The following is a 23,690-nucleotide window of genomic DNA, read 5'->3' on the forward strand; positions in this document are numbered from 1 at the left end:
GTTCAGGGTGGTATGGCTGTAGACCAATCCCAGTACTCTCTAGCAATACACCCTGATGCCTTCAATAAAGTGTCTGCTATGTGCCTAACCTTCACTTTTTACAATCCTGTGAGATAAGGGATATGATTCTAATTTGACAGAGGAAAAAACATAAGTTGCGGAGAGATAAAACAGCAGTGCTAGTGTTCAAACTAAGGATAGCCCTGGCTACACAGACCGTGTTCTTTGCTGTCACTCCATGCTGTCTCTCTAAGTGAGTCACTCCATGCTGTCTCTCTGGTGAGTTTTTGGAGTGATTAGACATAGACTCACAGTTCCCTCCCTGTATCAACCTGTCTGTTTTATATATCAGTCTTCCCTGAAATATTTTGTTTGAAGAAAATGTTTAAAGATGATAAAAAAAAGTTTGAAAAATAAATTTTGTTAGTCCAAGTGAAAGGGTGATCTTGCTGAAGTTTCAGAAAAAAGAATGTTTCACAGAGGAATTAGGAAGGCAGATGGAAAATAGGTCATCAGCATGTTAGATATATGGAAGTTCTTTTTGTACAGACTATGACATTGCCAGGAATTATTTAAGAAGGAGAAGACACAAATTATAATGTAGTTGAATATCTTGCACAATGTATTTGGAAAGAGATGAGAAGTATAAAGGAATCAGAAAAGAATTAAAAGAGGCAAGGGTACAAGTTAATAATGTAAATAAATTAGACCTTGTGGATAAACTTCAAGTATCCTGTGAGTCCTTTTCAAACCTTAGCAGACACAATATCTTTACTGTCACCCTAATGCATGCTTTGAAGAATTAGGGCTGATAGAAAAGTAGGACTTTCAGGCAGCGTAAGTAACAGTATAGGAGAATACTTCAAGCAATATCATTTAGATATTTATCTTCCATTTGAAAGATATGTATCTTCTATTTATTTGTCTAGCTTTTAGAAATACTATCAAATCTCAGTAGATTTAGCAGGGCTGATGTCCTGACTAGTTCTTTTGATATTTACTACTTTAATAGAGGAACTCTTTATTCCCAATCTATGGAAATTAGTAGATATTTATTCCTAATTATCAACAATCTATGTGGTCTTTTTAATACTTAAGAATTTGTTCCTAAGCCACTGATAACATGATCTTACTATCTTTTGAAGTGCTTTGGGATCATTTATCATATAATGAAGTCCCTTCCATGGGAGGAAATCATTGGTTGTTGGCTCCAGATTCTTTTCAGATAGAAATTGTCCAATAACTACTACCTATGGTATTGAACTTGAGAGTGGGATGAGACTATGGGCAACAGAGAACTGAGAAACTGACTGGTTGTTCAGGATGATTGTATGCAAACACTTTGTTGTTTTGCCCTTTTCAGCTATTTAGACATCTCCCAACGAGTTCAACTCGCCCATTATGAACTAAAACATAAATTCTACATTCTCCTGCCTCTATATGGGGTGGGCATTCAAAGGCTCTCCTGGGCTTGAATACGGTTCAGGCCTATGCAAGTACACTCAGATGCATAAGGCTTTGGGCATTCTGCTCTCAGCATAATCTCCTTTGTTAGCAAAAATTTTCTGGTGAACTAGAATACATCCCACAATGTATCTCTGTCCCTCTAGGACTTGGGCGTTGGCTTAGCGACTTAACACTGCTCTCACTACCCTGTCGACCTCACTTCCCTTTTGCTATAACTCTTTGCTTTTTCAACTTCAATGTTTCCTGCCATGGCCTAAGTAATTGGACCCACATCCAATTAATTGCATAGAAATCATTCTATGAGAAGGTCTCAAGTCCCAAGGCAACCTACCTCCCATAGTTTCATTCACTCAGATTTCACCCATTTAAAAGACCCAGGAAGCAAATGCCACTGCTACAGCTATAGGGGACAGTGCCCCACTGTGTCCCCACAAGTTTTACCTTAGGGTTTCACCAGAGGAGCCCCTCCTCTTCCACAGGTTGACTAGGCTGCTGGATCTGCTGGCTGCGGAGGATGACTTGCCATCCCCCACGTGCATGCGCACCACCGTAGACGTGGTGAAGGCGCTGCGCACATTTCTCTCTGGTTTGGCCAGGATGATGTACACCTTCGGCACAAACATGCAGCCCAGGGCCACTGTGGCACTGAGACTGACTGAGAAACACATGGTGATGATTTTGTAGTTGCTGCCAAAGTAGATTGGCACGAAGGCCAGCCATATAATGCAGGTGGTATACATTGTGAAGGCGATATACTTGGCCTCGTTGAAGTTAGCTGGGACATTTCTGGTCTTGAAAGCATAGAAGGTGCAGCTTAAAATCAACAATCCATTGTATCCGAGAGGAGTGACAACTCCTAGGTTGGTGGTGTTGCAGATCAGGTAGACTTCCCGAATGCTTGGGTAGTCGTGCATTATGTCAGGAGGCTCCATTATAAAGAGGGCGATGATGATGCCCAGCTGGATGCATATGAGAATGAAAGCAATCACGAGCTGGGCACAGGCACTCATGAATCTGGGCTTTTTGGTACAGATCTTCTTCTTGCTGCCAGCCAGGATCCTTGCAATACGGTTGGTCTTGGTTACAAGGGCTGAATAGCTCATAGCTGGAGAGAGACCAATGCCAATTCTCTGCAGGTAGCAATAAATCTGTCTGGGCTTTGCGATGAGGCAGAAGGTACATAGGTAGCCCAGGCAGATGCCAGCAAGGATAATGTAGCAGAGTTCCCTGCTGGAGGACTTGACTACTGGTGTATCACGGTAAATGATGAAGATTATAGTAACAAAGAGGGTGGCCAGCAGACCCAGGCAGGCAAACACCACGGCTGCGATGGGCTCAGGGTCACCCCATCGAAGGTACTGTACTGGGATCAAATCACAACCTGCAAAGACACAGACACATATTGTAAAAGACGTTTACTTGGGTCACGTATCCCTAAGTTACAAGCAGCTGTTTATGACCATTTCAGTTTGTCTCCCAACTACCTTCCTAATTTCAGTATCCCATGCTACTCATTCCTTCACATACTCATTAAGAAAACCTTTATCTTTATATTATTGAAAAGGTATATTCTGTGATGGGAGCAGTTCTAGGTCCTGAAACAAAATAATGATGAACATGTTCCCTGACGTCATAAAAAATAATCGGGGGCCTTTAAAACAATTACTTATAAGTCCAATGAGGGCCATAAAGAAGTATAGCATGGGTTGTGAACCAGCTTATGGAGGCAGTAAATGTGTTCTCCAATAGGAATTAACAAATGAATGTGTTGGTTTGACTGAGTTTGGGGATTCCGAGTGCTTGGTGAACAGATTTTACTGTAAGGAAGGGAGGCAGGAAAGGAAGCCACTGTGCAATAGCGTGCTAAGTGGGCTAAGATGAGCCCGGGGAAGTAGGTAGGAGCGTGATTTTGAGAGTCCTAGATCAACAAGAAATCATTCTAGGATCTATGCAGAGGAATAGCAGGATCTGATCTATGTGTGTGTTTTATTTTAATCATCCTTTTGGTTGCTGCGTGGATTTTGGATGAGATAAAGGTGTGGACAATTTTGAGAATTATTTTGGAGACATATAGGGGGTTTGAGTGGATATGGGAGTTTGTGACAAGTAAAGTTACCAAGGTGACCAACATTAGTAAAGAGATGTTGGGATTTTCAAAGAATCTTGTGGTTTAGATGTTACAAAAGAGAAGATTGTGTTGAAAAAAAGGGGTGTTAGTTTTTATAAGAAAAATAATCCCAAAGGCACATAGTTGGCAGGTATGGGAAGTACCACCACTCCCCAAATTATTCTCTACTCATGGCATGCAGTTTTTTATATCACTTGATTATACAGCAGAAAAAAGTGACAGAAAATAGTGTCATTGGGGTTATGTGTCTTCTTTAATTTTTTTTAAATAGAATTGAGATAGCCTCACTGGTGAGTAGGAAAGGAGGTAAATAATCTGGAGCACTGGGCATTTGAGGAATATGGCAGATTACTGATTGCCTGCAAATATCCATTTTCTCCTTCACTTCAGCAACAGATCTCCAATTTCATTTGAGATGGTAAAGGATTAGTTAAAATAGTACATTTTCCAACAACTCTTGCCATCAAATATGGCAAGTTTGATGTAAACAGAGGATTCCATAAAGGAAAATGACTCATCCTGGAAAATACCATTTTTGCCTTTCCTTGCTTTCTCCTTCTGCTATCTGGAATATGAACGTGATGGCTAGAGCTTCAGCAGTTATCTTGGACTTTACAGTAACTTTAAGGACAGAAAACATATTCTGAATTTAGAAGAGGACAATAGATGGGGGGGGGGGCGCAAATCCCTGATTGCCATGGAATTATCAACTACCTCTAGACCATGTAAATCCACATCTCCCTTGTTTAAGCTACTTTTTGTTTTTCTCTGATATATGCAGGCAAAACAAATCCTAATTGGTATAGGGATAAGGTTTTCCTATTGACTTGCTATATCCCATGATCAAAGGTATTGCGGTGAGTGGCTTTGAATATCAATGGTTCCTGGGAGGTGGGCAAGTCAACACTATGTTAGTAAAGAAGCAAAGAAGCATGTGTTTCTTCCAAAATATGTCTAAGCATAGCTCAGTTGTAGTAAAGGAAAGGAAAGGAAATATTATTCTTCCACTTGTATTTACCCTTCTGGTCTCTTGCTTTAAGGTCTCAGGTTTCAGATAGTACTATTAGTATTATAATTAAATTCATTATATGTTTAATATCTGTCTCTGGGCTCCTCAGTATACTTCGCGAAATTGTTTCTACAGGAAATGAATTTCATTCTAAATACTGTGCATTTAATATTGAAACAAAGTGATTTGAACTTTAAAAAATGTGTGTATAGCCCAGACTAAATATAAAACAATTATTTTATATAATGTAATTAATCATTAAAAAATACATATCTCATTGCTAATGAATATACCTGTATCCATATTCAGTCATCTGTGTTTCCATATGCTTCTGATATACTGGAATTCAACCTCTGATACCATAGGATTTAGGTTTATATTTACAAATTTGCTCCTTGTAGACACTATTTTAAAAAGGCAGAATTAATCATTCCTATCTTTTTTCTTTCATAGCAGTTTATTTATAGCACTAATTTGACAATGAAATTTATTATCTACTATAGTTAATTATATAGAGGCTTGTTTCAACTGCTAGGTCATGAGCTACTAAAGTCCACAGGAATTTCCTGATGTTGGAAACATGTTATGTGGTATATGAAGCAGGAGTTCTTTCACTAAAAAAGTCAACTGAAAAAAATAAATATTCACTTTAATGGTTTTAATTATCCCATTTTTCCCTGCTGTTCTGCTAAATCTTAATTGTTTTTATCTAAATGTAATTAGTGCTCTAATTTTTAAATACTTTGCATAGGCTAGCATTCAGTACTATTTTTATCAAATATATTCCTAAAATCTTCATGTGTAACCTATTAACATCATGTGTGAAACTAAAGAAAACTCATTAGATATATGTGTTGGAAAAATGTGCATGAGGCATGCCTCTAATGTGATGTAATTATTTTCACAAAATTTCCAGAATTTATATATTCCAATGAATTTTTTTTTATTCAGTATTAGCCACTCAGAAGTCTTTATGTTTATTTTAATGATGCTACCATTGCACAAAACACTTGTGTAACTATTCTCTTAGAATAGCAAATTGGACTCAGTTTAGAGTGTTATCATCACCAAATCTTATAATTAAATAAGATCTTAGAGTTTTCAAAAAATGGATGTGTATCACAATCACTGGGAAAGTCTACAAAAATATAATTCAAGGGTCTAAACTCAGATATTTTTGAGTCAGTATGTTGTGTTGGAGCAAAGGAATCTTATTTTGAATAAGCAACATCAGTGACTCTGTGCAACCAGTCCTTAGTCCTTGATTGGCATTTCAACCTTAGAGATTATCAGGCTAACTTCTCACCCAGTGTGTGAATATCTTACATAACTCCAAGAGGCAATCACCCCAACCCTACCTAAGGCTTTTCCTGAAATGCATTGTATTAAGGCTAGGACTAGTGGTGGTGGTAGGAGAGATAGATTGAAAAGGCAAGAGGTAGTGATGGCAGGCAGAGACTGGACGTGAAGAAACCAGCCAAAAAGCTATCACAAGAGGACAGTCAGGGATTATAAGGGCACAAACTAAGTCACTGTGCTGGAGAAAACAATCAATTGGTAAAGACATTTCAGAGCTAGGCTTGAAAGCAATTATGAAGCAGGCAGAAGAGTCAAGGAAAAAGGCTTCTAACTGAGTTGGTGGCAGTACTATTTACTAAGATGAGGGCTGTAGAAAAACAAGGGTCACATTCTATGGGAATGATAGTTTCAGTTTGGATGTCTTGTATTTGAAGTGACAATGACCTAGTGAGTGGAAATAGAGGCTTAGAAGAGTTATCAGTGTGGAAGATATAGTTTTAGGAATCAACTATTTACAGGTGGAAATAAGAGACAGCAGTAATTGCAATCAATGAGGAAATTCACATATGTAGATGAAAACAGCGTCTAGCAGCCTGGTGGAACACCAGTATTTAGGAATGGCAGAGAAAGAGGATATATCAGGGGAGGTTTAAGATGGATCAGCTAGAAGGAAGAAAGTGCATCAGAAGCTAAGGGAAAGTGGTTAATTGGATGGCCTATCATAGTCTCTTCTAACAATATCACTTCAGCTTTTCTTTTTTAAATCCTTACCCAAATAACTTGCACAAATCTTTAAGCTTTAGGTTCACAGGCATCTCCCCTGGTTGTATATCATTATATGTTTTTTTCTTCCTCCACTACTATTAGATCTATTTCTTTTGAATGAGAGGTGGTATCTTCCCTAACATGGAACATATTCTACCAAATCACAGAATCTTTAGATAATGCTAACCTTATTATGACATAAATTTAAATTTCCATTGATTACTATGCCAACTAGGTTCATTGGTCTACAAACATCTACCTACCATGTTTCCCCGAAAATAAGACCTGCCCATAAAATAAGCCCTAGCAGGATTTCTAAGCATTTGCACAATAAGAGCCCTACCCTGAAAATAAGACCTAGTGATGGGCGTGGCTACCCAGAAGATCTGCACAACCCATGCATTTTGTCGCAGAGAGGTAAAGATGAGCAGCCCTTCTCATCTGCCGGTTGTGACAGCTACTATCCCAGAGGTGACCAGAAAGGTGTGGGCAGCCCCACCAACAAGGCTGGCTCCCCCTGTCAGATCCCGGCCATCCTGTGCGTGCTACAAGCTGAGGCTTTGAGGGGAAAGTCTCCTCAGTGAAGTGAGGAGCGATTCTCTGCTTTAGGTATTGTGTGTCCCCACGGGGAAGAAGGAAAGCTGTGTGGCTGCCATTTCACTCAGCACTGTGGGTCTCTGTCACCCCACACAAACACCAGTGGAGAGGGGAAAAGCTTCAGCAAGCAGTCTCCTACTGAGCCCAGAGAGATCATTTCTGCTCCACTGGGCAGATTAGACCCAGAGCTCACTGGATCTCTAATAAATATGAGAGCTCTATTGCTCGACATGAGAGATTGGGGACAATGGTTCTAAAGGAAATAGAGTCGCAAGAAATTCAGGATGGAATTTGGGGTTTGGAGAGTTATGATGACGTTCCAGAAGAAGATGACTTAACTATATTTGAATAAATGTAGATTATTGTACTGTACTTAAAAAAAAATAACACATCCCCTGAAAATAAGCCCTAGGGTGTCTTCTTGAGGAAAAATAAATATAAGACCCTGTCTTATTTTCAGGGAAACATGGTAGCTGTTCTTCTTAAACTTCTTCTTTATTTTCTTCTAGTTACTGGGCATATTTTCCACTAATGGTTTTATTTTTATCCCTGTTTTATTCTTAGTGTGATGCTAAGTTACTGGAAATGTATGTAGATGTTAACTAACAATCTACAGTGCATATATTTTATAATTTTATTATGAGTTTAATCAATTTAGCATATGTTATTATAGCTTAGATTAAATAATCTTGATCTTGTCAGTGAAGTTTGCTTCAAGCAAGCATATTAGAGTTTTTCTGGTTCTTAGAAAATGCATATTATATTCCTTTATAGAAATGCAGATAAGCCATAGATTAGAAAACCATTGCCCATTTTCTGATAACATCTATTTAGGTAGCTATCTACTTCTCACTTTCCTTTTTTCATGCTTGATCCATAAGGCTATGGTTCTCTAGGGTAATTCATATTTTCATGGCTTGAACTAAAACACGTTGAAAATACAAATTTTTTTTCTTTTAAGAAAGTGGAAAGTGAGCCACCAAAACTGTATTATCCACATTCATCCTATGATTCCACCAATGTTTTCCCCATATATCTAATAGCAGAATGGGTTACCTACTGATTTCCAAGGCCCCTAAAAATGATGTGCGTGCTTAATCACAGCTGGTACTCATGCTTAGTGTTTAGGCATTGGACTTACACTATTAATATTCCCGTAGTTAATATTAATATTAATTAATATTCCCAACAGTTCATAGACTGTTGCATTTCCAAACCCTGTTCTAAGTGTCTGTTCAGGCATGGGGAATGAGACAGAGATGCCTGCTGTTCTGTAAATCAGGCTGAGCAGGAACTGCTTAACAAGCTCCACTGATCTGTGTATTTGTGGATAAAGGAAGTTGCTGTTGAGAATCTCTGAGAATAAGATGCGTGTGTCTTCAGCTTCTGGTCAGGCCATTTCAAATATACCAAACTGATAAGGGGCTGTTGTGGGGCAACCCTTTCATATGTAAGCAATAGATCTACCCAGAGCACAAGGAGTTGACAGGACACTAACAACATTATTCTTGCTTTCAATCTGTCTCACCAATAAGCCATTTGTCTGCCTTTCCTCATTTCTTTACCTCTCAGGATTTGAATCTCTTAAGGGTTGGTCTGAGACCACAGGGATATGCAGGCTCAGAATTCTTTCCATAGTGTCCATAACCCTGATCCTTTGATATTTCCTATTCACTTAGCCTAAGCTAAAGTTTTTCATCATTTCTGTAGTTCAGAAGAATTGGAAGTGACATGTGTGTGTGTGTGTGTGATATTTAGATACCTCATTTCTCTTTGTAGCGCTTACTATAATTATAACCTATTTTCTATGTGTGTGTTTTCTTTGTAGCGCTTACTATAATTATAACCCATTTTCTATGGGGAGTTCGATTGATTATATTGTTAAGGTCTATCTTTCTTACTTGACTATAAGCACCCTGATGTTAAGGAGTTTATTTCTTTTGCTCACAAATGGATCCTCACTACTGAGCATAGTGCCTCACTCATATGGTGAACATATCAATTTCCAAATTAATATATTTACTGTATAATTAAAGTATATAATTCTCATTCCAGTATATGGATAAATCATTATCAACAAACCTTTTCGCTACTTTTAACAAGTCCCAAGTTACAGAACTATTATGGACTGTTATAGGCAGATGTCTAAATTCAGTGCACTACACATGAGTTTTTAAGATTCTGGCACCAGAGAGGGCAAAACCAGGTAAGCAGCTCAAAGGCTTACTTCTGCCTAGGAGTGTGACATGTTTCACATTAGAAAGATTTCTGGTTCTCACTAGGCATTTGGTGCATGTTTTAGGATTGATTGATAAATCTCATTTTGAGTAATTCATTGGGTGTGAGAAGTACATGTCGAGGAAAGAAGGAGGCAGTAGCCAGAAGTCACTCTTAAACACATGCCATCTAACTCTGAAGTTCAGATTCACTGTTCCCAAGAAGGCTGTTGATTGCAACATTTTTTTTTTTTTTATTTTAGGACAGGAAAAAAAAAAAAAAACACAAAACAAAGACCCAAAATCCTCTGTAGGTAAGGCAAATTTTAGAGTTGATTGGTTTTTTACCATTACCTTATCATGAAACAAAACATGCCATGATTGCTCCCTCCAATAAAAATTTAGTTTCTATCCAAAATGTTAGGCAAGCTTTATTGGTAACTGATTTAATAGAAAAATACCTATTCCTGTTTATGTTAGCATGAAATAAAGGAGGAAACATCTTTTGAGTGACTACTATATTTGAGGTGCTATCCTAGCAATGTTATGTTATTTTCATAATAACAAGTGAGGTAAGTATCATTATTTCTTTTTACAGAGGGGGAAATATGAAGTTTAATAAGATATGTTAATGTTCTGGGGCTGATATTAAAACATTGTGGTTATTTATTGACTTAATTACCTTATTTATTTATTTTTGTTATATCAGGTGAAGCAACCTAGTCAATTGCTCCTCTGAAAGAGGTCCTGAGTTAGCAGGAAGGAGAATCATGATTAATTGACAGTGTCTGCCATGGGCAAGGTGGGGCTAATGGTGATGTAAGTATTTGATATTTGTTACCCTGACATAAATTCATGCTTCCTCCTGTGAAATCTCATTAGTTCAAACTCTTCAGCAAGATTTTCAACCTGGCCTATGTGCCCTGAGGGTTGCTGGCCAGAGACATTTATTAGTATATTGTTTTCTTATGTCCCTAAAGTTTTCTAGCATAGACAATTTTTTGAACAATTGATCGTCAGACACATCCAACTTTGCTACACAGTGGACTCATAGCTATCCATTGGTCATTGGACCCAGCCTATTTCACACCCCTCAAGGTTTATTATACATTTTTGGGTTTTTTTGGTTTGGAGATGACATTTTATTTTATTTTTATTTATTTATTTTTATTTTTATTATTTTTATTTTAGCATATTATGGGGGTACAAGTGTTAAGGTTACATATATTGCCCATGCTCCCCTCCCCCCTCGAGTAAGAGCTTCAAGCGTGTCCATCCTTCAAATGTTGCACATCTTACTCGTTGTGGTTGTATAAAATTCCCTCAAAGAGCTGAAACTCAGAGATAGTTTTTATTTAGTTATTCTTTTTGTTTTTTTTACTGTTTAGATTTTATAGGAGCATTTGAAATTATATGTGAAGATTTATTTCATAATTAAGACATAAGGAATGATTTACTAGTACTGCAGAGTGCTAAAGGGAAGGATTATCACAGATGCACATTTATAGGGAACAGCTTTGAAAAATATGACTTCCGGTCCTACTGCAGATGAATTAAGAGTGGAAAAACACAGCATATGAATTTAAATAATAAAATGTGCTGACTGGAGTACTTGCTTCCTGTTCTACCTTTGCCCTATCCCTCTTCACTAGCTAACTCCTCTGTAGTCTTCCATTTGCCATATTCTCTTTGAGAATGCTTTTTGTGACTCTCTGAGCCTGAATGACAGATTCCTCTCATGTGGGCTCACGGTTCCTTGTGTCTGTCATAGCACTTGCACTCATGCTAACTGTGTTTCCTTGTCTTTTCACAGGGGGGACTGAGCACTTTGAGAGAAGGAGACTGTCTCTTTGCTTATTGCTGTCTTTTTAGTTCCAAGCACAGTACTTGGCACACAATAGGGAATTAAATAAGTTGAATGAAGGATTTCATTAAAGAAGAAGAGGGCAAGTGTTGGATTCCAGAGAACTGCACTTCATTTTAAGCTTGCACACAAGTATTGCCTATAAATGGGAGCCTTTTTTTTACATTTTTTTGGTGTCTCAACTTTTCCATACATAAAATGGAAATAATACAAAATTCCCTTACCTATAATGAGGGCTTTAATCTGGAGAAACCCTTGGAGAAGAATTCACTGATGAGAAATTAAAGACCAATGACCTGAAAAAGGTCAGTGAAGCAATTTCTCAAGACTAAGTCTATAAAATGATTAAAACTTTCTTTGTATTTTACTGAAATAAAACATTAAAGTCATCATTTTAAAACTAATAGACTATCAGTGGAACTTTATGCATATAATATGAGCTATAATTAGTGTTTTACAATTCATTTCTATTTACCTTTTCTAGCTTGCCAGACCCTTGTCAAGATCCCTTTCCTGCAGTTCTAGTCAGACTCATAAAATTGCTTTCTCTGCAAATAAGCTGCATACTAAAAAGCATTTTCCTCCTGTGGCTGGTCTTCCATTCAAATGTTCAAAGGCTTTGCTGATTTTATGACTCAGAGTTTTCACAGCTACTTTCTTGGCCCCACTGTATTCCTTGTGTGTTCCCATATACCTTAGATTTTCTTTTCCTTTGAGACATACCAGGACTGTTCTTAAGGCCTGGGTTTACATACCTTTCCTAAAGCTGGTTGCAAAATTGCATGGATTCTCTGCCATGGATTTTTACCTCCTATTTCTTTTCCCCAGCCTATTAGTTCCTAAATTTTAAATACCATAATATTGTAAGTATTCCCCAATTGAGCTACAAGCATATATTTAACTAAATCGATTGAACATATTTATTACAGAAAGACAATAAGGGAACAAAATGCACACATATAAGAAAAGTATACAAGAGGAGAGATTAATATCTTGTCCTACCCATTACAGAGATTGTGCATTGTTCACATAGCACAGTTAGAGCATTCCGCTCACTTCTTGGTTCAGTGCACATGATTGAGTACCTACTCCGTTCACAGTAGGGGCTGCACATGATGACAGAAAAACAATTGTTTGTTCCTTTGAAATAGTGTATTGGTCAAATGCTCAGGCTCTACAACTCTACCCTATAGGCATTGTGCTGAGCACTATACAGTTATTACCTTCTTTAGTACCTATAATACTCTTACAAGGCAGGGACCATTATTTTATCTATCTTCAGTTAAAGAAACTTAGGTAGGGTTGGAACCATGCAGGTGAATTGTAGACATAAGAAAAATAGAAGAAATGTAAAGGAAACAGCCAAAATACAGAAATCAGATGTGCAGAGAAATGAACTCTACAGCGTAGTAATCCAATGTCACAAGAGAATTACAATGTGTTTGGGAATTACTGCTGAGAGCTCAGATAGGAAATCAGTAAAAGATTTAGAAGGGAAGATGATAATATCTGCCTGCCTACATCTCAAGGCTTAGTGTAAGAATCATATAAAACAATATGTGATTTGAACAGTAAGAAGAAAAAGCAAAAAGAGAGGCATATACATAAAACAGTAGTGACTCAACATCTGCTAAATTGCCTATGTGTTTTATTAGATTGTCCTATGTTCTTCTGGGAAAAAGCCAGGCTATTTTATCTTTCTAGATTGTTTATATAAACACCGCCCCGAGTAAATGGTATTATATTGTCTTAAATTGTTTGTAAGTACAAGGCAGCACATAATGCTCTATGAATTTTTTCTTCAATTAATGTGATTTTTAAGAGGTGCCAAGATAGAAGACATTCATCTGTTTCATATTACTCATATAATATACCAATATTTTAGGAAGCATTTTCCATGTAGTTTAGATAATGTAGTGGTAAGCACTGTGTTATAATGTTTTATGTTCTTAGGGCAAAATGCAATAATTTATTTTGGGTAAGCTATATTTATCAAAAACTGACATCAATGAAACTACATTACTTTCTCCAATCTGGCCATATTAAAGTGGTTTTTGACCATGATGCCATTGTTTTGGTCATACCACAAATTTATCATTGTGTAGAAGAACACAGTGCACATTTTTTCATTGCATGGTTTCTGGCAAAAGAAAAACTGTTCTCTTTAGGGACCTGTCTTGAGAAGTTCCATGGAGAGAGGAACTTTCAGTACTTTCCCCCCCTAGAGTACGTGGTGTTTACAAGTATAAATATGCCATCTTTTTGACTTATCTGGTAGGAAAAATATTATAAGTTAATAAAAATGGAGAAATTGGAAGAGTAAGAAGGCATTTTACAATTTATCAATGTGTGAGCCCTGGCATCTCATTTAAAAAAAATATTGTTCTTTTCAGTATTAACTGAAACGACTCCATCAAACTCATCATTTTGAAAGGGACAAGTGCACAAACTTTTTCATTGCATTTTAGAGATCCTTTGAGAAAGAATCCACCAATCCAGCCATTCACAGCTCCTTCCTTATGGCCTGCAGCATCATGTCGAGAAAAAAGCATTCATTTTACAGAAAGAACGGAGTTTGAGCCTTCCTATGCTACATATAACACGATTCTGAGAGCACAGATATTTTCAATTTTCAACCTCAGTTTTCTGTAAAGTGTAGGTCATGATTCCACCTTTTTGGGGGTATCAAGAGGATTAGCTGGTAATACACAAAATTCCTATTATGATGAGTGACAGGTACTCAGTACATGGAGATTTGCTTCCTTCCTTCCATTCTGTATTCACTTCTTTAGCAAGTATTCATGGACTGTCTACTATGTTCAAGGAGCTTGGTATTCCCAAGTGAACACAATATATAAAATTATCTCCTGCCTTTTAGCTTATATCCTAGCTGGGGGACTGAAAATATATCATTAGCAAAAAATAAATTAATATGTAAACAATATGAATTATTAAAAGGTGATATAAGAAGTAGAGTAAAGAAAAGATAGAACTGAGTAAGAGGTAGTTAGTGTGTAGGATTAAACATGTTGCTCAGGGTAGACATTTGAGCAAGGACTTGAAGAAGAGAAGGATGATAGCCATGTGGGTAGCTGGGGTGAATACTTCCAAGTGAAGAGAACAGCTAGGGAAGGGACCCCTAGGATAAGAACCTTCCTGACTGGGTATTGTGAGGAGAGGCTGTAAGTAGGGGCAAGGATAGAATCAGGGAGACTAGTTAGGAAGTTACTTCAGTAGTAAAGGTAATTAATGATGATTACTACTAGGCACTTACAGTGGAGAAGTGGTAGAATTCTGGATTTGAAAGATAAACCAATGGGATTTCCTGACTGCCTAACTAAAGGATATGAGAGAAGTCAGAAGATGACTTCAAAGTTATTGGCCTGAGCTACTAAAAGAATGGGTTTGCTGTTAGGTGAAATGTAAAATAATAAGAATGGCCTTTATCAAAAAGTCTCCAAACAACAAATGCTGGCGTGGATGCGGAGAGAGAGGAACACTCCTACACCCACCACTGGTGGGACTGCAAACTAGTTCAACCTCTGTGGAAAGCAATATGGAGATATCTTAAAGTGATACAAGTGAATCTACCATTTGATCCAGTAATCCCATTGCTGGGCATCTACCCAAAAGATCCAATGACACTCTACAAAAAAGACACCTGCACTCGAATGTTTATAGCAGCACAATTCATAATTGCAAGGCTGTGGAAACAGCCCAAGTGCCCATCAATCCAGGAATGGATTAATAAAATGTGGTATATGTATACCATGGAGTACTATTCAGCTCTAAGAAACAATGGTGATATAGCACATCTTATATTTTCCTGGTGAGAGCTGGAACCCATACTATTAAGTGAAGTTTCTCAAGAATGGAAAAACAAGCACCACATATACTAACCAGCAAATTGGTATTAACTGAGCAGCACCTAAGTGGACACATAGGTACTACAGTAATAGGGTATTGGGCAGGTGGGAGTGGGGAGGGGTATATACATACATAATGAGTGAGATGTGCACCGTCTGGGGGATGGTTATGCTGGAGACTCAGACTTGTGGGGGGAGGGGAGGAATGGGTATTTATTGAAACCTTAAAATCTGTACCCCCATAATATGCCGAAATAAAAAAAAGTGAAAAATAAAATAAAAAAAAAAAAAAAAGGAGAAAAAAAAGGATAGAGCAGCCTGGGGGAAGGTAAAGATCTAGATTGCAGTTATGGGAATGTAGAGTTTGAGATATCTATAATATATTTGGATAAATCTGTCAAGTAAGCAGTTGAATATTCACTTCTGGAGATTAGGTGAGAAGTATAGACAAGAAATTTAAATTCAGAAATCTTAAGTGTATAGGTGATATTTAATAACACAGGTCTGTCCATGACCACCAATGAATGAAGCTAAGATAGAAGAGATGATCAAGACTGAGAACCCTGGTGCCCTCTAACCCTCTATCCTTTGTTTTATTTCAAACATATAGTTGGATATAAATGTAAAAATATTGAAGGTAATAGATGCTGGGTCGCCTTTGGGAAGGTTATTTTTTTTTTCTTGCCAGTGAGGAAAATACCAAAAGTCTCTAACAAAGACATCAATTAAACCAGAAACCTTTTTTATCAGGGACAATGACAAGATCAAAAAATATAGCAGATGCCTTTTTTAGTATTGTCATGGCTTGGGGCTGTCTATCTGAAATTTCTGGGTCACCATTAACCTTGTATGATCCATTCATTCAGAGTCAGAAGGCCTAAGAAGATAATCTAAGTGAAGTTAAAAGAGATGTTTATAATAATGAGCTTAGTTCAACAAGTACAAACTAATTGCCTACTCTATACCATAGATTGGGCAAGATAGTATTGACTTAAAGAATCTTACTTTCAAATGCAGAAGATATTTAATAAGACAGGTTGGAATTTTTTCCAAATTTTCTCATTCATTCATGCTCAAATAAATCCATCCATCTCTTTATTCATTTCTCATCGTTATATTTTTAAAAACTGTGTTAACAGTAGAGTGATAACAGTTGCATATTTGAACAATTAACAAGTACTAAGTTATTTGAATTCTATTTAATCTTTCTAACAATCTTATGAACTAGTTAGTACTATTACCTCCATTTTATGGAAGAGGAAGTTGATGCTCAGAGAAGGAAATTTATTTGCTTAAAGTCACACAATGAGTTATTGGTGGAATTTGGATTTGGACATGGATATGTCTGACTCCAAAGCCTTTTGATTTAAACCACTATGATGTTAGAAGATAATAAAGATGAATCATTGCAGACATGTCTTGCACACAGCCAGAATTCTCAGCTGCATTTTTACACTACGTTGGTCATAAATTCAACTTCCTTAGATTGCATTGGTGAGTGTGTACATAGCAAACCTAACAAGGGAAAGCTAGAAAGTGCTTAGGGATCTGGAGATTCTATTGTTAAACAAAGCCGTTGCTTTCTTTTACAACTGGTCACCGTTATGATATTCGGTATTTAGGAAACTATGGCCCCTATAATACAGGCTTTTATAGAAAGTGAGTATGACATAGTGATATACTTGCCTCTGAATAGCTTTGTTATATTGAAAGAAGTATTTTCAGACACACACATATTACTTAGATATGACATATATAATTCCTTATGGCCTTTTCTTTGTGTCTGAAAATCCCTCCTTGTATTACCTGGCTAGCTTCTTACTTTCACATGCATTGATGAGTTTCCCTCCTAGAAGGCACCTCTAAACTTTTGAGACCTGGTTAATTTCTTCTCATCAACATCTCTATAGTAATCAACATTTACTCCCATGCTAGCACTTTCTTTCCTTTCATTTATGCATTTCCTTCTCTCTCTTTTATTATTCCATTAGAAAAACATTAAATCAGTTCCTACTCTATGCCTGGCATACTTAATATATTGACACTGCCTCTTTACTTGTATGCATCTCTGCTTGGGCTCTGGGATACTTAAAGATAGGAATTAGGGCTCCATCACCACTGTGTGCCTACTACCTAGTGCTATGTTTGACAACTAGTTGGAACTCAATAAATATTTACTAATAAATAATTCTATCTTTCATGCCACCATTGCGTTTGGTATGCTTAAATTATTGTATACATAATAGCTATACTCTTAATGCAATTACTTAAGTCAGCCTTCTTCTGCAATGGATGTGGGATTCCATATAAATAGAAGAGGCCTGACCTTGGTATCACTAGAACTTAGCATAGTGTTGAACATAGCGTAAAACTTGATCAAATAATTTTTGCTGAATGAATGAATGAATAAATGATGGGATAACCAGCTGCACAGCATATATATATATATATATCCAGCTGCACAGCATATATATATATATTCAGATTATTACCTAACCTAGAAACCAAGAAGCTATATAGCACCACTCTGAAAACCTATTCCATTTTTACAATTAACAAAAACTATTTATTATGGCTGTAATAATAAAAATAAATATTTCTCATTTAAACTCATAACACAGTTCCCCTAAAGAATCAAAAACGCATACTATTTTATAAATGGCAAGAATTCCCCCCATTTCCTCTTCTAAATTTAATTATAATAGTCAAATAGCCACTACATTTTAAGCACATTCGGAATGAAAAATATCAGAGCAGCCTCGAGATAATTAATGTGTGACCAGCTTGAAGCTGAATTTTTTTCTCTTTCTACAATTTCCTGACAATATGAGGCTCTAAAATGTGATTGTAGAGAAAGGCAGGTGGTATAGCCTAAAGCCCTGGAATTATAGTACCTGTTTTGTGATCTTGAGCAATTTACAGAATTTTCCTGAGTTTTAGTTAGTTCAACTGTAAAATAATATTTATCTTATAGGATTCAAAAGCATAATGCTTAAGATAGTTACAATTGTTGGTAATGAAAAGCAATCTTCCTCATGTTTTTATTTAATGTACTCATGTTATAAAGGCAAAAAAAAAAAAAAGTCCCAAGAAAAGTAGGACAAGCTGAGGAACACAAATGAAATGAACATTTGTGAGAAGAGAGTAACTCAAACGCTCGAGTTATAAAACCTGTCAGTTGTTACGCCCTCTTGGAGCTCATCCTCTACTCCCTTCCAGATTCCCACCAACTCCCTTTTGTTTAACTCTGTCACTTTTTTCCGTCTTAAGTGAAGATACAAAAGTTTCAACCTCCAAAGTAATTAGGTAACTCGGGGAACCAAAGGACTTCCCAGAGAATGTCCCTATTGACATAAAGACGTTGATATGCACTGCCTTCCTTCCATTTTACAGTTTCGCACTTAAAATAAATAAGATACATTTCTTTATAAGTGAAAAGCAGGAAATAATTCTAACTTCCTGTCATAAGGCTTTCTACTGAGTTACTTCTTGAAAGACACATTGTTTTTGCTTTTTCCTTTCATTTGGGCTTATTGGAAGGTCGCCAGAGCCTGGCAAACCCACCTGGAAGTGTTTCTGGGGCTTTGGACTGGGGAGCTAAAGATCTGTAGAGAGCTCTTGCTACTTATATCTTATCCTATATTCTTTGATGGAAAACAAATTAAAGATTCTTTCTAGGACAATTTTTGCAGCTATCTGGCAGGGAATAGTGTCCCAGAAAAAAATTGTCTTGGCAAAAGCTTTTAGAGAATTCTCTGTGTGTCTAGCCCAAATTGCTGCTTTTCACTACTTTTCTCTTTTCTCTCTCAAACCAGACAGCATTGTGGTTACCTTCTTCTCAGAGAATTAATTAGCTAGTTCTATTGATTTTAATTCCTAATCGAAACTCTTTGTTGCTTTTTACTCACACTACATTATCTGTGTCCAAACCACCAATAGTTTCACATTGATTTTTGCAAAATTTCTTTATAGTGGTTTTCTCTTAACCTCCTCTTACAATTCCCAATTTAGTCTTTTATTTTGAAATCTTATCTTTTAGAATTAAATGTTTAAATAGCTCAAATAGTATGAGATATTTTAAGCTAAAAAATTTTAAACATGCAGAGAAGTGTAGACCAAATGTAAAAGGTTTAGGTTTAACAAATATTAACATTTTGTCATATTTGTTTTAAATTACACACACATGCACACACACATTACAAATGTAACTAAAACCTCTATTCTAACTCCTATCTAGCTCCCTTTGTTCTCTTATCAGATAATATTACTATTTTGAAATCAGTATCCTTTTCATGTTTTTAAATATTTCTTTACATTGTGACCATGTAAGTAATATTTATAAAGTGGCCCATCACGACTGCATTTTCTTTCTTATGTAATTTTTGGCTATTCCTGGAGATAATTACCTTGTTTAGAACTATTCTGTCCACTAGAATATAAACATCATACGGGTGGAGAATTTTATCTGCTTTGTTCATAGAAATATTTTCAGCATTTAGAACATTACCTGTGATTGGAATTTACAACAATCTACCCCAAAATACGGCCCCTTGGCATATTGAATATTTTAAGCAAACAAAGTTGAGAAATGGCATGTGCTAGAAGAACTTTCCGACCTTTCCTACTCTTTTCCCCTGTAGCAGATCATAAGACCCTCATGTGAGAGGTCTTCTCTCCTATACCTGGAAGAAAAAAGCATCCTTATCTCAGAGAGGAATCTGAAGGAAAATGCCTTACTAAATTTACCCATTTACTTATGTCCTTTGTCCTGTCATATTTGTCCACAACTCTCTAGTTTTCATCAAACCTGTGTGTTCATAAAACACCCAGGTTTAACTGCTTCTTTGGGTCTTCATTTCTTTATCGAGGCTTCTGTGTCACATAAAATTATATTAAATAAATGTATATGCTTTTCTCTTGTAATTCTGCCTTTCGTTACAGGGTCTCCAGCCAATAAATCTAAGATAGGTAGAAGAAAGAGGCATTTTTCTTTGCCTACACTTGGGATAGAGAAAGTGCTAGATATATATTTAATAATGACTGGATGACTGAATGAATAAATAAATTGTTCTTAATTTCCCTTAGGATAAACTTTAAAATATTTACTATAGCTTACAAAGCCTTCTAAAGGTTGGGTTTTACCTAATTTTTCTGTCTCATTTATCCTTTATGCTCCCAGTTCTTTTTTAGTTCCTGTATTCTGTGTCTAAAACACTCTTTTCTTTTATTTTAGTTTGACCAACTCCCATCTTCATTACAGTTCTTATGTCCACAATTGATTGAAGAGGCAACTTTAAATATGATCTAAGTTAGCTTCTAGTGATATAGACTCCCACACCCATTTTGGTCTTCTCTGTTGTTAACATTCACCATCTTATTATTACTTGTCAATATTTGGGATGATAATCTTCTTGGGGGTAGGGATCCTGTTTATCATACTCACTGCTAGCATAGTATCTGACAATTATTAGATGAGTAATAACTACTTGCTGTCCTCAATGAAAATAAGTTGAGTTGGGACATAGTCAATGTCCTGCCCTTATCATCCATTTATAATCCTATTTTTTCTTGTCTTTTTGGTTTTCAAACCAGATTCTCTTTCTCTCTTTTTCTAATTCCTGGTTACTGCTTCCTGACAATTTATAACTTCTATTGAGAATATGGCTAGTGTAACAATTGTTTTAATGACTTTATTGATCAAAATACATTCTCATCATAGAATTCAACACTCTATGCATGTATGTTTACAAACATACCCACATATTTATGTGCAAAAAAATGTAACCTGCATTCCCACCACTTGTAAACATCTTAACAGTAGGTAACCTTCATTCAGATACCTTTCTATGATAAATATATGTATACATACACACACAGTGAATGGATAAATATAGAGATAGATAAATTAATGTCAGTTGATTGCTACTCCAAGATGTTTTCTGAACAATTATTCAATTCCTGTTAGGCTTAGATTTCCATGCTAATAATCTTATAGGATTGTATTGGGATTAAATTATATATTTGTAAGATGCTTCAAACAGTTCCTGGTACATAGGAATCCTTATATATGTGTTAGTTGCTATTATCACAGTGGAGGCACTGACCCAAAGGTGACCTGAGATGTCATGTTATAGGCCAAAATAGGGTAACTACAAGCCAAATGGGTAGAAGAAAGGCTTGCCGGATTCCCTAAAGCTAGGCCTGAGGATCTCTGAGGCAGCTTTGGAATAGCTGAAGCTATCAGAATAGGCTTCTGGATAGCAGTTCCAAGTGATCTGTTACTTTGAATCAGACTCAGTGAGATGGGCTTAAAAATAGTGGCTTTTTGGAAAAGTGCTGCAGATTCCAGTTAAAGGCTGAACTTCAAATAATATCAATGTGGAGACCTCTCCAGGTTTGGAATCTCCCCTCATCACCTCCTCCCCACCCCCCACCTCCCACCACACACACACATGCACACTCACATGTACGCATGTAGCCAGAGACAAATAGTTTCATTCTTTTCCTTGAAAACCTCTACTGGTCCCACACTGTCTGTCAGATAAAGTCCAGACTTCTTAGTTAAAGACTCTCTTCAAAGGCTGGCCCTAATACCTGCTTTAATATTCATTTGTAACACTCTCCATCAATTTATTGCAGGTTGACACATACTTACTGTGTACCTACTCTATGTCAGGCATTGTGTTAGGGGCTCATATTATAAATATGGTTAAGAGAAAGCTATGTCCTTGAGACACTACCAATTCAGTAGGAAAGGCAGATAAGTGTATGTTATTAAAATCTAGTTGGGAAAAAATGATTTAAAGAGGGAAGTAGAATTTGCTTTAGAAGTATGGAACAGGAGACTTAGCAGTCTACATACATCAAAGAATGTTTCATAGAGAATGTGACACCTGAGCAGGGCAAGGAAGGGTAAGTGGAGTTATTCAGTTAAAGAAAGAGGGGTAAGCACATTGCAGGCAGAGAAGACAATAAACTTACAGACAGGGAGGAGTAAAATAGCATTGTGTGTAGATGAGAATTATAAGCAGCCTTTGAGACTAGAATGTAAAATCAGAGGTTGGAAAGTGGTGGTGATCAAAACTAGAAAAATCACAGAAGGGTAGGAGACAGAGGGGATTTTTTTTGTATGTCATGTTGAAAACCCTAGAATATATCCTATAGAGATAGAAAGCCATTGGCAAGTGTTGAGTGATGAGGCTCAGAATACATCACTCAAAAGTATGGCATGTTGGTATTTGAAACAACAGAAGTAGGAAGGTCACTCTCACCTTCCCCTTGCCCTTCTCTTCTGAAGCAAGTCATGAAACCCTCATTTGACAAGTATCCTCTCTACACCCACAGAAAAGGAACATTCTTATAGCTAAGGACTCAAAGTTATCAAAAAGAATCTGAAAAAACAGTTCTTGCTTAGTCCCCCCAGTTTGCTACTATTAGATCATACGTTTTTGTTCAATCATACTCCCCATGGCTATCCACTTAGCATGAAAATACACAGATTTTCCTGTTTCTTTGGGTCTTCATTTCCTTATGAAGTCTCCCTTGACATGTAAAACTTATATTGAATAAATATGTGTGATTTTTTATTGTTAATCTTTTTGTTTATTATTGTTAATCTCTTTTGTTTTAGGAGCTTTAGCCATGAACCTAAAATGAGAAGGAAAGATGTTTCTTTCCCCTATGTGAATTAAAGGGTCAGATTCGTATATTGGATACATTATCCAGTAGCCAAATGAGAAGTGGACAAATGAGGCATGTGGCATAAATCTATGGGAAGGGAAATAAACTGTGATGTTACTCATAGTCAACTGTGAGATGATAGTCAAATGTGAGATGATGAGAACCTAGTCAAGCAAAGACCTGTGCAAATGGAGAGAAGAGAAAGTAGTTAAGAATATTTAGGAATTCAAATAATCAGGCTTGCTAAGTGATTGGATATGGGCCATATGCACCCATAGAAGAGAAAAGCAAGTCTGTACATGGTAAAGGAACACAATGGTGAAATTACGAGGTTTGGATATGATAGACTGAAATACCTGTGGGCTAACCAAGTAGAGATTTTCAGCAAGTAGTTAGTTTCATGAGTCTGAAATTTAGGAAAGGAATGTAGCCTGAGCTGTACTGCCAGGAGCCAATAGCATGTAGGTAATAATTAAAGCCATCAAAGCAGATGGCAACGCTCAGAAAGACTGTGTGGAAGGAGAAGCACAATGAGCTAATGATGGAACCCTGGGAAATATACATTTTTAATGATCTAGAGTAAGTGGAAGAGGGAATGACAACAAAAAATCCTAGAACTGGTGTTTAGGTAGATCAGAGAATGCTGTGTTATGACATGGCTGGCAGAGGAGTAAACTTCAGGATAGTGTGTGGCATTAAGGCCCTCGCATTGAGCAGAAATGTGCATAAAATAAAGACTGACAAGTGACCACTAGGTTGGCAATATGGTGGTCATTGGTATCTTTTGCCAGAATATTTC

At 36.7% G+C, this 23,690-nt stretch overlaps 1 protein-coding gene across 4 annotated transcripts in view; it reads right to left on the reverse strand.

Annotated features, from left to right (window-relative positions):
* Nucleotides 1–23,690, reverse strand: part of GRM5 (glutamate metabotropic receptor 5) — a 489,232-nt gene that overhangs the window by 59,032 nt on the left and 406,510 nt on the right. For all 4 annotated transcript variants that reach the window (XM_076002410.1, XM_012745155.3, XM_012745156.3 and 1 more), the window contains exon 8: nt 1,909–2,848. In XM_076002410.1, the coding sequence (XP_075858525.1) occupies nt 1,909–2,848 (940 nt within the window). The remainder of the gene's footprint in view (nt 1–1,908; nt 2,849–23,690) is intronic.

Source organism: Microcebus murinus, chromosome 4 (assembly GCF_040939455.1).
Source record: "Microcebus murinus isolate Inina chromosome 4, M.murinus_Inina_mat1.0, whole genome shotgun sequence".
NCBI lineage: Eukaryota > Metazoa > Chordata > Mammalia > Primates > Cheirogaleidae > Microcebus > Microcebus murinus.